Source organism: Sander vitreus, chromosome 11 (assembly GCF_031162955.1).
Source record: "Sander vitreus isolate 19-12246 chromosome 11, sanVit1, whole genome shotgun sequence".
Lineage (NCBI taxonomy): Eukaryota > Metazoa > Chordata > Actinopteri > Perciformes > Percidae > Sander > Sander vitreus.
Window position 1 is genome coordinate 12359446 of NC_135865.1, and position 16579 is coordinate 12376024.

The 16579-nt window shown below is 39.8% G+C and overlaps 1 protein-coding gene across 3 annotated transcripts in view; it reads right to left on the reverse strand.

Annotated features, from left to right (window-relative positions):
- The window catches only part of erbb4b (erb-b2 receptor tyrosine kinase 4b), a 370775-nt gene that overhangs the window by 66551 nt on the left and 287645 nt on the right, over window positions 1-16579 (reverse strand). For 2 of the 3 annotated variants that reach the window (XM_078261657.1, XM_078261659.1), the window contains exons 16-20: window positions 14024-14068; window positions 11415-11547; window positions 8646-8768; window positions 6625-6723; window positions 321-506 (exon numbers count right to left, since the gene is read on the reverse strand). In XM_078261657.1, the coding sequence (XP_078117783.1) occupies window positions 321-506; window positions 6625-6723; window positions 8646-8768; window positions 11415-11547; window positions 14024-14068 (586 nt within the window). The remainder of the gene's footprint in view (window positions 1-320; window positions 507-6624; window positions 6724-8645; window positions 8769-11414; window positions 11548-14023; window positions 14069-16579) is intronic. The other variant, XM_078261658.1, reaches the window with a different exon arrangement.

Below are 16579 nucleotides of genomic sequence, written 5' to 3' on the forward strand. Positions count from 1 at the left end.
AAGCAGTGGATCCACAGTCTGCAGTAGAGATCCACTAAGGGTTCAATTGCTCTCCATCTGTCCAAATCTTCATGTATGATTGATTCAGATATTTGGTGCAACAGCCATAGTAGCAAACAAAGCAGAAATCAATGTAGATGATCCACTGATGAACAAACTGTTCAGGTAACATAACTGTCTATCAATACTAAAACCAACCGTCTACTTTTCTACCAGCTCCGAAGACTGCCAAATATCCAACCAAGCAACCAGCCAATCACCAAACCAATCAATCATAGAGCTAGTAAAACAGCTAATAAAGAAACATTTTCCCTTCTTACCTTGGCAATCTGGACACACCAATTGAGCAACAGCTGGGATCCGATGTTGTCCTTGTGCTCGTGGACATAGTCGAGCAGGCACCCATGAGGCATCAGTTGTGTGACCAGCTGGATGGTGGGACTCAGGCAGACGCCCAGCAGGCGGACTAGGTGGGGGTGCTCCATGCTCGCCATGATCAGGGCCTCCTGAATGAGAAAGATATACACTCAGGCATGTGGGGAAAAGGGTTGGGCGTAGAGGTTGACTGGTCTGAAATAATGTGTCAACCGATTCAGTGTTGTTCACTTTAGGCAGCAGCCAACTGTTTTATCAAAACAGAAAATACATTACTGTGGTCACATGTTATTATTGTGATGTTAGATAGTGCTGTGTATATGTTTTACTTTGAAATTCTATTCCAAACCTAGGCACCACTGTGCTACTCATTATTTGGATAAAGAAGTACATGGACCCTTAAGATCCTGTTACACAACACCCTTAGGCTTCTTTCTTGATGACTTGTCAATAACTAACTAGAATGTGTTTCTGTTTGCATATTTAGAACAAGAAAATGGATCTATGTGCAGAGAAGTACCATATACATAATGTCTTATAATGTGCCCAAACAGATAGTCTTCCGGTTAGTGTCAGAAGACAAATGCCAGAACAAAAGTCCAAAGACTGGCAGAGAATGTATCATGTTTACAAGTGTAGACTGAACTGTCAAAGACCATATGATCCCTTATTCTGTTTAAGGCTGAAGTTTATCATGAAGCAAGCAGCAAGGTTCCACAGAAACAGTAGACCATTCATAACTTCGACATCAAAGTGACTCACTGCATCACAAGACTGTCAGCACGCTTTGTAGTAGACAAGAAATGTGGCTAATACACCTACTGTAGGTGACATTGATGTAAATCATTTGTCAATGTCCTTCAATACAACATGCAGTACAAGTTGTGTCTTTCCAATGGGTTGCTAAGAGAATATGCTACTGTATAGAAAATATGTACATAGAAGAAGCTGCTCCAGTACATTATTTATAGAGCTTTGAACTTGCCTGAAGTTTCATCACCTTTATGTGCGGCATTTTTAGAACAAGAGCAAACATTATATTAGTTTGCAATATTGCATATGATTGTAGCATCATACAAACATGCAGCTTATTCAAATGATACAGAAACACTACCAAAGACAAATGTAAACCTTTATCTATTTTGTTAAAGTATGCGACTACCCAACAAAGCACTGTGACTACAGGTGTTATGAGTTAATGTGACGATTCATCATGAGATGGATAGCTGTGCAGCAAGAATAGACAACGTATGTGGCAATGGTTGTGTGTGCATTGGAGAGAGACAGACATACGGTGTGTAGAGGTCCACTGAACACTGACAGAGAGATACTACCACAATACAGTCTAGGATTTACAGTATATGGCTCATGTATCACAACGCTTGCATAATCAGATCCCTGCTCATGTGCTGGCAGTATATTCAGAACAGTAAGGATGATGGACACGATCCCTTTCAACTAAATCTGGACCACTCTAGGGTTACCCTATTAACGTAGCGTTTCCTGAGATGTTTTAACTCTTGCAGATGATGAAAGGATCACGTTATATAGATTAAAATCTCTGAGCTCAGGTCTATGAATGGGTAACCCCAATAACATCCTATGGTACATTTTCAGAGTTTCACATTAAAATACAATAGCCTGTTAGTTTTGCAGACTCAAATCTACAATAAAGGTAGGTAAAAAAAAAAGCATTCAAATTCTTGACTTGTTGACTACAAAACTGACTGCTTTTTATGTATACTTACAGCTGTGGTAGGCAGTTTCTTTTTGGCGTCATTGGGCAATTACCATATTTCAAAATAATATTTCAGCAATTGTCAAATGTTCTGAGAGAAAACTAGACTTCTCTTTTAGAAAATATAGCCCGTGATCGGAGACTTTGGCCAGTCACAGGTCATTTCAGAAGGAGAGAACATTCCTATTGGCTGTTCTGCAAATGCAGATGCGTGTGCACGTCCCTTATTTTTTTTGTATTCTACCTCCTTCTACCTCCATTTAGTTTGATTTGCCTGAATCTGTATCAGCATACGTATGGCGGAAATAATAATTATGGAAATAATTCCATAGTAAATGTTAATATATTAAACATGTATCAAGTAGGGAGTATGTCTGTGCTGTTTGTGTGTGGGTATATAGGAGTATGGATTCGTACTGTTAAGGCATAAACATCCAGTGAGAAAAAGTAGATATTAAACAAAACACAAAAGGCCTTTGCTTGTTTTTTTGTACACTGCCTTCTGAAAGTTTTCACTCCCCACTGGTCATTTCTCATTTTCCTGTTGAACTAAATTACAACCAAATTTAAACATAATACAACATGATTTTTCATTTTCGTTCAAGTAATACTCTTTATTAAATTTAAAATGAAATAAAATGTTTTACATGTCTTCAGAGTTATATTAAAACTAAAAACCTGAAAATTGCTGTACGGCAAAAAGCACTCAACCTACTTGCTCTAACCAACCTACATTGGAGATATGTATTTCATTTTTTGGGTTAATATCATTACATTTGTTAGATAGGTAGACCCTTGTTCTCTTGAAATCCATCTTTATTCAATACACATAACAAACGTTGAGGTTATTTTCAAATGATTGTGTATGTTGTATTAGTAGAATAAAACAATCTCAAGGATATTAATGTACCTTTTTTATGCAAAGCATTGTGTAACTTTGTTTCAAAAGGTGCTTTACACATACTGTCTATTATCATAGTTTATATATATATGCTGTACGCATTTATTGTACTCAAGTGATGTTTGATAATAGAATAAAAACATTAATGAAAAGAACAGGAGATACTCTTATTCATACACAGGGGAAACAGCATCACTGAATGCAATTTCCAAGGACAGACCATAAGGGTTTATCCTGCTTCAGTAATAAACAAGCCTTTAGGAGGATTTTGGCTTTCAAAAGGAATTGCATACTAGCATGCCCTGTCTGCCTGTAGCCACTACTAGGATTACATACACATACTGTACATGCATGGCAACATTGCTGGGTACTGACACCCTGCACCCTTGTTAGGCACTGACAGCAGGGAGGCAGTATTGGCATTTTGTTGCTGTTTAAAAGGAGAAGCTTCACTCCTGTAATGGCTCCACAGGTAGTGGGTGAAACAAACACACACACACACACACACACACACACACACACACACACACACACACACACACACACACACACACACACACACACACACAGACTAAAGGACAATCAATCCTTGGTGACATTCTTCAAACAGTCAGTGGCAAGTGAAGGTGGCCGGCAGCTAGAAGGTCAGAATTCCCAGTCCGGGTGAGAAAATATGGACGGGTAAAGTAAATGAATGGTACTCTCCTTTCCCTCTGTAACTACCACTAAGCCGTCAATAGAGGAATACTGTGGAACAGGGTGAATATGAAGTGAGGTATCACGAGAAAATACTGGGAGAAAAACTAAATGAATAGACCAAACATCAACAAGTGCTCTGTATGTGTGTTTGAATCTTGACATTTGTATTATTAGATTAAGTTTGGTTTATCTCTCTCCAATAATTGAGGGAAAAAAAATAATTTGTGATTTTTCCTCTTTTCCTCACAACTGTAATCAAGTCCAGCATGCAATGTAAATAAGCATCCTTAGCTATGCATGCACATTTTTACACAACCCATCTGAGTGAGTGTTGAAGTGGGGGGCTGGGGGAGTTTAGCTGGCTTTGTGTCATGGTACGCACACACACACACACACACACACACACACACACACACACACACACACACACACACAAACACACACACACACACACAGACATGAATTCATCAAATTGTTTCTTTCTTTTGCTAGAACATGAATATGCAACATTTAGAGTTTTACATCTCTATCCCTCTATATATAGTAAAGCCCCATATCACCCTCTTTTGTCTCCATATATGTTCTTTCATTGCTGATATCTGCTTCTTTGACTGTCAGACAAGCCCTCAAAGTGCATAAAGCATTAAATTAAACACACAGGATATTCATCAAAGTAGTCCTGATAAAAATAGAATTGCTAACACAAAACTCTCCCTCTTAGACCGTCAAACGAAGTGCAAAACATGAGTGCAATTGGGTCGCTTTAAATGTGTGTGTGCCTGCGTCTGCATGTGTCCGTGTGTTGATGGAGGTTATTTCATCTGCATTGCATCATCATAGGGTGATAATTTAGATTTTTTTCTCTCCACTTTTCCATTTGAAATGAGCCGAGCTGTGAATGTTTTATAAATGGGGCCTTGTGCACTGTGCTGAGAGCCTGTGGCCTGGTGTGTATGTGGGTGTATATTAGGATCCAAGGGGCCACTGATGGTTTCTATTCTGGTGTCTATGGGGTTTAAACTTAGTTCTTAATAGCTTCATATCACCAACAGAGCTGACATAAGTAAATAAGTAAGTAAGTGGTTTTAATCTTCTGGTGACTGTTTTTAAGATGGTCATATCCCAACACTTAACTATGTGTCACTGTAGCAACATACAGTAGGGCAAAAAAGTATTTAGTCAGCCACCAATTGTGCAAGTTCTCCCACTTAAAAAGATGAGAGAGGCCTGTAATTTTCATCATAGGTACACTTCAACTATGAGAGACAAAATGAGAAAAAAAAATATCCAGAAAATCACATTGTAGGATTTTTAATGAATTTATTTGCAAATTCATCGGGAAAATAAGTATTTAGTCACCTACAAACAAGCAAGATTTCTGGCTCTCACAGACCTGTAACTTCTTCTTTAAGAGGCTCCTCTGTCCTCCACTCGTTACCTGTATTAATGGCACCTGTTAGAACTTGTTATCAGTATAAAAGACACCTGTCCACAACCTCAAACAGTCACACTCCAAACTCCACTATGGCCAAGACCAAAGAGCTGTCAAAGGACACCAGAAACAAAATTGTAGACCTGCACCAGGCTGGGAAGACTGAATCTGCAATAGGTAAGCAGCTTGGTGTGAAGAAATCAATTGTGGGACCATTTATAAGAAAATGAATGACATACAAGACCACTAATAATCTCACTCGATCCGGGGCTCCACGCAAGATCTCACCACGTGGGGTCAAAATGATCACAAGAACGGTGAGCAAAAATCCCAGAACCACACGGGGGGACCTAGTGAATGATCTGCAGAGAGCTGGGACCAAAGTAACAAAGGCTACCATCAGTAACACACTACGCCGCCAGGGACTCAAATCCTGCAGTGCCAGACGTGTCCCCCTGTTTAAGCCAGTACATGTCCAGGCCCGTCTGGAGTTTGCTAGAGAGCATTTGGATGATCCAGAAGAGGATTGGGAGAATGTCATATGGTCAGATGAAACCAAAATAGAACTTTTTGGTAAAAACTCAACTCGTCGCGTTTGGAGGGGAAAGAATGCTGAGTTGCATCCAAAGAACACCATACTTACTGTGAAGCATGGGGATGGAAATATCATGCTTTGGGGCTGTTTTTCTGCAAAGGGACCAGGACGACTGATCCGTGTAAAGGAAAGAATGAATGGAGCCATGTATCGTGGGATTTTGAGTGAAAACCTCCTTCCATCAGCAAGGGCATTGAAGATGAAACGTGGCTGGGTTTTTCAGTATGACAGTGATCCCAAACACACCGCCTGGGCAACGAAGGAGTGGCTTCGTAAGAAGCATTTCAAGGTCCTGGAGTGGCATAGCCAGTCTCCAGATCTCAACCCCATTGGAGGAGTTGAATGTCCGTGTTGCCCAGCGACAGCCCCAAAACATCATTGCTCTAGAGGAGATCTGCATGGAGGAATGGGCCAAAATACCAGCAACAGTGTGTGAAAACCTTGTGAAGACTTACAGAAAATGTTTGACCTCTGTCATTGCCAACAAGGGTATATGACAAAGTATTGAGATGAACTTTTGTTATTGACCAAATACTTATTTTCCACCATAATTTGCAAATAAATTCATTAAAAATCCTACAATGTGATGTGGATTTTTTTTTCTCATTTTGTCTCTCATAGTTGAAGTGTACCTATGATGAAAATTACAGGCCTCTCTCATCTTTTTAAGTGGGAGAACTTGCACAATTGGTGGCTGACTAAATACTTTTTTGCCCCACTGTATACCTATCAGGGATAGGAATATGTTGTATCTGCTGGACTGACCTAACCAAACATAGCTTGAAATGCTTCAATAAAACTAAGTATAACTAAAGCTGATAGAGAACTAGAAGAAACTGTTATTTATTGTTTCTGTTTTATTTTCATGTTTTCAAGATACTCACGTCCATGAACTCCACGTTAGCCTTGGGACCCGTGGCCTCATTTAGGATTTTAATGGCTACAGGAATCTTCACCGTTTCACCTTCTGGGACCCAAATACCCTAAAGAAACACACACACAAACAGATGAAGAGTTGTTACACTGAATGCAAAGTTACACAGTACTATTTACCAACATCAAAAGAAAGATGTCAGAAATTTGAACAGGAGGAATTTCAATTAATACATGGAGGAATTTTCACCTTGAATTCTACTTTGTCAGCGTTCTTAATAACCATCTTCCATATTCTCACTGGCAGAGTATGAGAATGTTCTGTATGCTGTATAATTAACAGTGATTTTGTCCTTCAAAATGACTTGGGAAAAACTATTTAATCATTTTAAAGGATCTATTTTCAGGTGGGATTAAAGTGATTCAGCAGCTGTCAAAGTGGTCAAAGCATTTAAAAGAGGAGAGAAAACAAGAGCCTCTCAACTTGAACCAAATGTTCCAACTGTGTCCAAACTTTGTCATGCCCTGATGTGACTACATACAACGAAATACCCATTCCTCAAAACAATTGCAAAGCAGAATTTTGATAAAATTCTGAAACCTGAATCATTTACATCAGCTCGCAGCTTTCTACCCCACATTTGAAGGTGCTTTACTATGTTTCTTGACAAGTTACTGCCTCCAACTCTGAAATAGTGTGAAACCAAGGGACATCATAATGCCCTGCTTTTATGTACCAAACCTGGTCAATCTCTGAGGTAAATGGAAGCTTAGGTTTAGTTAAAAACTCTCCTCTGCATCTTGTTTCACCTGTTCTTTGTCTTCCTGCTGGCGTGCATGCAGCACACCTGCGTGCTTGGGTGCCTGCATGTGTGTCATTGTGCATATGCTAGTAACAGGGTTCCTACACATTTTCCATTTCAAAATTCCATACTTTTCCATACTTGTATTTCCAGACTATGTGGATGTCACCGTGCAAATAAGAACTTAATTATTTAAATAAATGATTTGAAAATCCAACTCATATCCAAAATCCAAGTTATACTGAGGCATTAGGTGAGGTGAGCCGCAAAACAAAACACTCAATCAGCATGCTAACCCTCAGCACGAGCCATGGCCTCTGAGTTGTGCCTGAAAAAATTAGGTCATGCAATCAAGCTGCTGAAGTTAGGTTATCCTGCCGACCGCCTGGGAGGATCTCAGCATCAACTAACTGTTCCTCAACCCTGAGAGGATTCAGAGGAGGGGATTTAGGTGCATCTCTGATGCCTCCTGGCCACCAAGGAAAACTGTCTGGGTCCTAGTGCTCACCTACGAGACCCTGAACGGACAATATATTCTTACATGCCTACGAGTTGCCAAGAGATTCCCCGGGGAAATGCAAGATGTTGCTTTGAAAAAGGACATCTGCGCTCCTTGTCACATACCTCTGACCCATACACGTGCTACAGTATAATGTCAATGGATGGATCTACAAAATGACCAATGATGATTTCAGTGAGTAAGTCTTTTCTTTCTAATTTCAGCTGCGTCTTTCTTTACCTCTCCCCAACCCATCATCACACTGCTGGTGACCTCAGCTACCTCTTATTTCACTGTAAGCCCAGGGGTCTCAGTGTCTGCTATTACTTATTCTTTTCATCCCCTGCCTCCAGCCTTCCATCTCATTTCCTGTCATTAATGATCCTGCAATTCATCTCTCTTGTCATCCTCTTTTTTAAGATCTCACATCATGATCTCAACATTCATTTATTTGCAGTGTTGTGCACGATCACACTTCACAGGAGCTAGTTCGAAGTTCAGTTCACACAGATTAAAATATTTCATCATTTTGAATTTTAAATTCAGTTCACAGTCTCAAAAATGAACCTATTAGAGGTTAAAACACAGTGTGTGTGTTCACATTCATTAGTTGCAAAACGGATACCTTAAGACCTTAAGAAAAACATGAGCATGTTCATGCACAACACTGTTCATTTGTCCAAGCAACAAGTGAAATGCATGCAAACAGTTACTATTGTGTGTATTTTACCTTATAAACAGTACCAAAGGCCCCAGAGCCGAGGATCTTGACCCTTTTGAGTTCTGTCTCTTTCAGGATGCGAAGCTGGGCTTGGTTGGGTGCTGTTCCACTGGGTGTTAAAGGTTCCACCAGCTAAAAACACATCCAGTAACACAGAAGTCATTCAATCATTTGGTACTGTAACCCAAGCATGTATAACACAAGCTCCCTGCAATGAGATGAATTCATTTTTTTTCACAGCCCCCCTCCTGTAAATCCTTTTGACCAACAAGTCATGGTTCATCATGGGAAAATACTACGAAATGGTTGAAATAACTGATATTGCATATTTAATAACCCCTTTTCAGGAGTGCGTGAGTCAACGTGCCTCCAATCAGTAAAAAAGTACTTTTTATTTTTACTATTGCTAATATTCAATACTTACAAGACTGTTCTTTGAATTGATGGCAAAAAGGCTTACCATGGAGTTACTCGAAATTGAAGTTTTTCTAAAAATAATTTCTTAAAATAGTACAATACGCAATATTTACTCTATCTAATCAAAGTTGTAATTGCTTTGAAACCTGTTAATCTTATGCATTCTGCGCCAAAATACCCAAAAATTAATTGCTCAGTACTTCATGTGACAGTAAGGTTACAATGACATTTTTCCAACACTTCCAAACCCTGGAGTGCCATTACCATTTCAATATCACAAGTGAGAGATTTAATATGTTAACTGAAGAGGGATGGAGATAGGTGGACGAAGAGCAGCAGAAAGAGGTGGGGGAGGTGGATAATTGCGGAGCCTGAAAAGGAGTTGACACTTTTGTTGTCTCATTACTCCTCAAGTGGAGGAATGAACAGATTTAACAGCAAGAGAGGAAGAAAGATTACATGAGGGGAGGGAGGATGTGGAGTGGGAGAGAAACTGTGGCAGAAACAACAACAAGACAGCAATGGAGAAGCAAGCGGCTGAATTAGTCAGAGGGAGCAAAAGCATAAGAGAGGGAGCGATATAAGGAGAATTAGAAAAAGAGTGGAAGATTAGAGAGGGAGGGCGGGCAGAGAGAGGAAAACAGAGCGCAAGTGTAAATCAGCCTGGCTGTGGTCGGCAGCTTCTGTCCCTCTGGCTCATGGTTACCATTTGATTAAAAACAAAAGCCATTCTTCATTTAAATGGAATAACAAATCAGCTTTTGCAGGGTGGAACACACAAAAACACATGCACACATAAGACAATACAGATGTCTTAAAAATGACCCATCCACGCACGCACACACACACACACACACACACACACACACACACACACACACACACACACACACACACACACACACACACACACACACACACACACACACACACACACACACACACACACACACCCATACTGCTGCATGCTAGTCCACTGTGCATAGAGCTGTCCAGCATTAGTGTTGCTGTAACTGTTGTTGTGGCTGTGCAGCAGCCACAGTACAACACATTGGAGCTGTCCACCTTCTCCCTCTACAAGGCGGTGCTGAAACCAACTGTGTGTAGTCACATACTACAACTATTTACTTGCTATGTTAATTTTACCACTTTACTGGCAACAGAAGGATAAGAAAACATCAATGCATTAATAGCATAAATTAATCATGATGGATTGTGAAAAGTGATTTAGATGGTTTAGGCATCGTAGAATTCTTTACATACACTACAGCATTATTGTGTGGGTTTACAAGTGCAATACCACTGCAGTATTTCCGCCAAGCTCCACGGATCGCTCTGTAAAAGGGTAGTTTCTTAATGTTTTGTTATTAAATACTTCCTTTTGAATTAAAATGCACCAGTTTTGGCAAATAACATTTAACATTGTTTGCAGCAATTTCGACTTTTGCCTTAAGAAAGACAGCTTAAGAAAGGTTTCTTCCTTGTGCTGTTTTTAACATAGTCTATATTAGCTTTATAATGTGATGTAAAATGTGCCTGCCATAGGTGAGGGAAGTGTAAGTATGATGATAAGCCATATCAGTGCTATTTTGTCATTATAGAAGAAGATAGAAGATCAGCGAAGAAACTTCACTGATAGGCCTACTCGTGTGCTCTGAAGAGAGAGAGAGAGAAAGCGGAAAAACCAGACCTTATTCTCACTATGGACACACAAGTGCATTAGATGATGTGCTCTTTTTGTTCTTCTTTGTGCTTTCTCCTCTTATAACGGTATGGTCCCTTACTTCATCCGAACAGAAGTGTCCTCTCAAAGTATAATATGGCAAAGTCAACACCTGAACCTCTGAATTTCTGACACTTTCTCCACATCCGCAGTATGAAAACCCTGGAGACATGAAGTGTCATTCACTTGTCTCTCTCTTTCTCTTATTTTGTACAGTATGTGCAATGAATGCATTCCCACTCCCACTGCTACACACACACACACACACACACACACACACACACACACACACACACACACACACACACACACACACACACACACATATGTCAAAGATAATTATGCCACCCTTACTGAAAACAATCTACTTTTCTTTTCTAACCTTTTAACTTTTAATAATTTCCTTTAAATTTCTTTTGAGTTCCTATTTCTTCACTTTGTTTTTAACACTTTTGAGTCTGTAAAGACTAAGCTATGGCGAAGTTATTAGGCCAATATGATAAAATATTAAAGACTTAGACTGAAAGGAAAGTGCCATACAACTGTCACCGTCATGCAGTCTTCTGACAACATTATCTCCCAGTGCTACAGGCAGCAGTTTCTCCCTTCTCACTTTTTTCATCTACTGCCTTGCTCACCTCTGTCTCCAGGAAGCGACGAAGGGCTCTCTTCTTCTTAATGTTTTTCCGGCGCACAGACACAGCTACGCTCAGCACCATGATCACCACCAAGAAGAGGCCGCCGATCACCCCTGCTGCGATCAGAGGGGTTCTGAAATTGAGGGGGAGAAGAAGGAGGGAAATGAGTAGATGAATGAAGACAGAAGAGCATTCAGGCAATGAGAAAGCATGAAACATTATCTCCGGGAGGAGAGAGATGATGACTACCACGTGAAACCCGTTCACCTTCAGTTTTTGTCTGCTTTTTCCACTAAGCTTGATAACAAATATCCCTCCATGCCCTCTCATTAAAATCGAGGCAGAGATCAAAAACATGGAAATAACCATCAAAGTGAATTCTCAGCACCACAGTGACGCTGTCATTTCAAATAAAGCCTCTCAATAATTTTCCTGATAAGCTTCCCAAACTGTTGCTGCAGAAATGAGCGGAAGGAGTAGCTTTCCGGTATACCCCCCTCCCCTTTTCTTTTTTTTTTATGGGGATATGCCCCATAAAATGTTATTGTATGTCAGTATTGATAACTAACAGTAAAAAGCTGTAAAAAAAAAAAGAAGCTTTTCATTAGTGTGAGGTCATTTAGATACATACACCATTACATATGTTGTAAAAATATTGATCATCAAAATCAAAATACACTTCTTTGCTTTCTTGCAGAGCTTTAGATGAGAAGATCAATACCACTCTCATATCTGTCCACTACATATGAAGCTAGAGCCAGCATGGGGTAGCCAGTCCAACAGCCCACCTAAAGCTTACAAAGTATCTCCTTTGTTTCATCTGAATATACACAGAAATATAAAATCATCCAGTTCATGGCAACAACAAGAGACTACAGGAAGTCACTACACTTGGTCAAGACATTTTTGTACCAGTTGAACAAACATGATATATAGTGGTAAATAGTCAGGTTTAGAGGTAGTGCTGCTGCTAGGGAAGTGTAAGCGTCTTCTGGTTGTAGCTTCATATTTAACAAATATAACCGAAAAAAATAAATAACTATACAACGTTTCTTGGACTCTTCAATAATAACATATCAGTCAACAACAAAAGTTGTCGCATATTGCAATCCACACGCTTCATATACAGTACATGTCTTTCCAATAGACTGGACTAACTGGTCCCCTGAGTGATCAGGTGAAACCCATGTATAATATAATGTACTCAAGACATACAGTTCTAAAGGTCACCAAGCAAGCCACCCTTTCACATGGTTAGCGATGCATTGGACCACATTAAATACAATGTTTCTCCACCATTACAACCATTCAAATCTAAAACTGCATGCATGCACAAGGAGCCAATCAGGGAACACAGTGATATCAGACAACAGGCTGATGTGATCATTTTTGAATTCTGAAATGGGAACGATACTGCTAAATGGGAACATGTTAGATGAGGTATTACTCGTCCGTTTTATCCGACTAAATATTACATGAGTAAGTGACAGGAAGTGATTAATCCAGCCTAATCAGATATACACACAATCCCTACACAAGATGCCAGGTGGAACAATGGCCTTTGAAGGCTTAGTGTAATCATGTATTTCTGATAAGCCACTTTTAGTCCTGCTCAAAAACCAATACCTCAAACCGGTAAGAGATTTACAAGATTTGGCGGGGTTAGCTGGGCATCTACTGCTGTATCCTAGCCACAGCTATCAGAGACCTGATAAGGGCTGATCTGTTCACCAGGTCAGCTGATAGCTCTTTTCCCCATCTGATGAAGTCCCCCTTCATCCTGTTGGCAGTGTCCCAAATAGGAAAAGGTTAGATTCGGAGCAGATCTCTAGAAGGAGTGAATGTTTTCTTTGAAATTATAGGTATCTTCTTCAGCATCTATTGGCCTCAGTAAAAAGTGCAGGACTGAATATGGATCAGTAAATACTTCCTTAAAGGTAATTAGTTTGTCTGTCTATGTATCTAACTGTATGGCTCTTTCTTCTGATGCTTCCTGCTCTGCTGCTAAATGGTCTACATGTGTTTACATTTTCCCAGTCCTATGGTCTGAGTTTTAAGTCACACATTGTCTTTCACCATTGCATGTCCTGTCCTGCATGAATGTGTTTTTTTTTTACAGCAGTGTTGTGCTAAATACCCACCAGTTGGTTTTGTACTCAATCAGCCGTTTTTTTTGGGTTATTCATCCCCCAAACGCCACCCAACAATTCTCAACGCCACTCGATGCCAAACTGTTTCTCATAGGAAATCTTGAATCCATTTTCTGTTAACTGCGGCATTTTGTCCCCCCCCCTTCCTAATAGCCTCAGAACAAAAGCTAAAGTGCTATCAATTTATCAAGAACCAGGCAAATTGCTTGTGCACATACACACACAAACACAAGCATGCATTCCCAGAGAGGCATTAAGGACACTCACAGGGATTTTGGGCCTTAGAGCTAGCCATTAATCACAGACGTTGCTTACTGTGCTTACTGTGATTTCTGTGTGTGTGTGTGTGTGTGTGTGTGTGTGTGTGTGTGTGTGTGTGTGTGTGTGTGTGTGTGTGTGTATGTGTATACTACTGTGTAGGGGTGTTTCCATGAAAGGCAATACACATATTTTTTGTACCTGTCCATCCAGCCAATACAGTCTTGCAGTCTTGGTCCAATGCACCTATAAATAAACAAATATAGGACAAGTAAACAAACAACATTCATAGTTTGCCATATATCTGAGAATGATGAGACAGTGTAGGGAGTTGAGCAGCTGAACCCACAACATTATATTCAATTTTCACATATGCCCTCAGTGGCCTTTTTCTACTTTGCTTGCTTGATAATGAAACCCATGTAATGGGCAGTAGACTTTAGCATACCTCTGAGAGGTCACTCATGCTGACTTAAATTAAGTTTTTTTTATACAGGCTTACTGCATTATCTCAGCCTTTACACATTAGGGATATAATAATAGATAATACGATTCACATTTTTTATCATTTAATATGTACTAGGAAACACAATTTCCAATTACACTTTAGAGAAAAATACTACACTTTCTTTGTTAGGAGTGATGCACAGGATGTTTTTCTGTGGTAAATGGTTTATAGCTGACTGTACAGTAACTTACAGTGACACTGATAGAAAAAGTGAATCTGACCTGAAAAGTGTATGCATTGCAACAGTAAATCTGAATGCATTCTAACTGAATGAAACTGCAGTACTTTGTTTCTGTCAATATTTTGATTTGTCAAAGTATGGACTAGTGTGCTGGTCATATTCCTGACTACAAGCTAAGCCAGATAAGACAGAATCTATTGATTTCTCTTATCTGTCCACTACACCCCTTTATTGCTGTCTGTTAAAACATACAATGTCTGTGTGTGTGTGTGTGTGTGTGTGTGTGTGTGTGTGTGTGTGTGTGTGTGTGTGTGTGTGTGTGTGTGTGTGTGTGTGTGTAGCATTTATGAGTCCAAACTGTATCCTAGAGGTTCATTTTCAGTGTGTCCACGTGGGTACAGTTATAGTGGCTTCTGATGCAAAGCAAAGATTTCTTCTGGAAATGTTACCAGTCCCCCTGTGTTGATGTTTTAAATCTCCCATGTGTACTGTGCACTAGTGGTGTCTGACAGTCTTACTACTCGCTCCAAAATTTGGAAGCTCTCCTTTTCTATGTTTAGAAGTAAGGGATAGTGGTTTCATCCCTGACTATTTCCTTCTTTGTCTCTCCCTTTTCCTTTTCCTCCCCCGGCTTTTTGAGAGGGAGATCTGCTTATGAAGCTATACCTGTGACAAAGTGTCAGCCTGGTGTTTTTTCATTTACGACTACATTGCTGTGCTCGAGCGAGCTGGAGGCTGTCACTCAGAAGAGGAGAAATAACACAAAAGGAAGTGACATAAACTCCCTGTGGAGTTACAAAATGATGTCTTACCAACCTTCGTTGAATATTACATTGAGCGATCAGTGGCTAGTGAGCAGTGGACAGTGGCAAGGTACTTTACTAACTCTACTCGCTTTCATTATTCCTATCTTCTCTCTCATTTCTTGCTTTGCCTCTCTATTCATCTCTCTTATCTTGCAAGATGTTGGATTATAGTTTTACGTTTGCAGTGGATTTACGTGGATAGTGAAATATATTTCTGACTATGCTCTTACAGTATAAACCACTATGTACATGAAAGCCAAATGCAATTACGAATGAGGAGATTCAGTAAGAATATTCTGTTAGTACTCAGTCACTCCAGAAAGTGGGACAGGGAACTTCAATGGAGTGTCCTTGTGAACAGTTGGTGCTGGAAGCTGGTTGATGTAGTGACAACTTGCAGGGCTAGTTAGTGAGCTACAGTGGCTGGTGAGCTCAGCAGTAACATGGTAGTGCGATACAATGGCCAACCAAGCAATAAGTTAACAGTTTATTCAACAGACACATTTGTACCATCAACTTCTGTCTCATGACTGACTGTAAACCATGCCTCTTTTGTGGAGCAGTTAGGACTCAAGCAGAGCAGGGTTTTATAAAATGGTATGGTGTAATACAGCTACTAATGTGTTTTATACATTTTGGACTCTCCAGCTCTCTGTTTCATTTGTCAGCAGTGTCAATTGCTCAGTGGTGTGAACTTGCATGTCAGAGTTGTCAAAGTTAACCAAAGTAAGCAGAAGCTCCAGGCAGATTTACTTTAACTTAGGACTAATTGTGACAATGCTATTGATTTTGGTGTGAAATTTCGCTGATTTAAAAGCTGGAGCGACCAGGTCTTAGGGTTTGGGTCAGGAAATGTAGGTTTAAAACAGGATTGGGGTTAGGGTAAGGGCTATGTGTTATGTAATGACCATAGTTAATGAAAGGTTTCCTGTATTTATTTTGTTACAACCACGTACATTTTTGGCAAAGTATGATGAAGTATTATGCTAGTGCTGATAGCACACACACACACACACACACACACACACACACACACACACACACACACACACACACACACACACACACACACACACACACACACATATCAACAGTTCAGTAAAGCAACACCGAACTCCGACATGTTACTGTACATTGAGCAATATTTATTTTTTGTCTGTTTGTTAATTGTACTCTTTTACTGTTATTTTCTTATTGATTTATTGTGTTGGGACTTGTTATTTTAACATTAACCTGCAAATGGGACTAAACATGTACTGTAA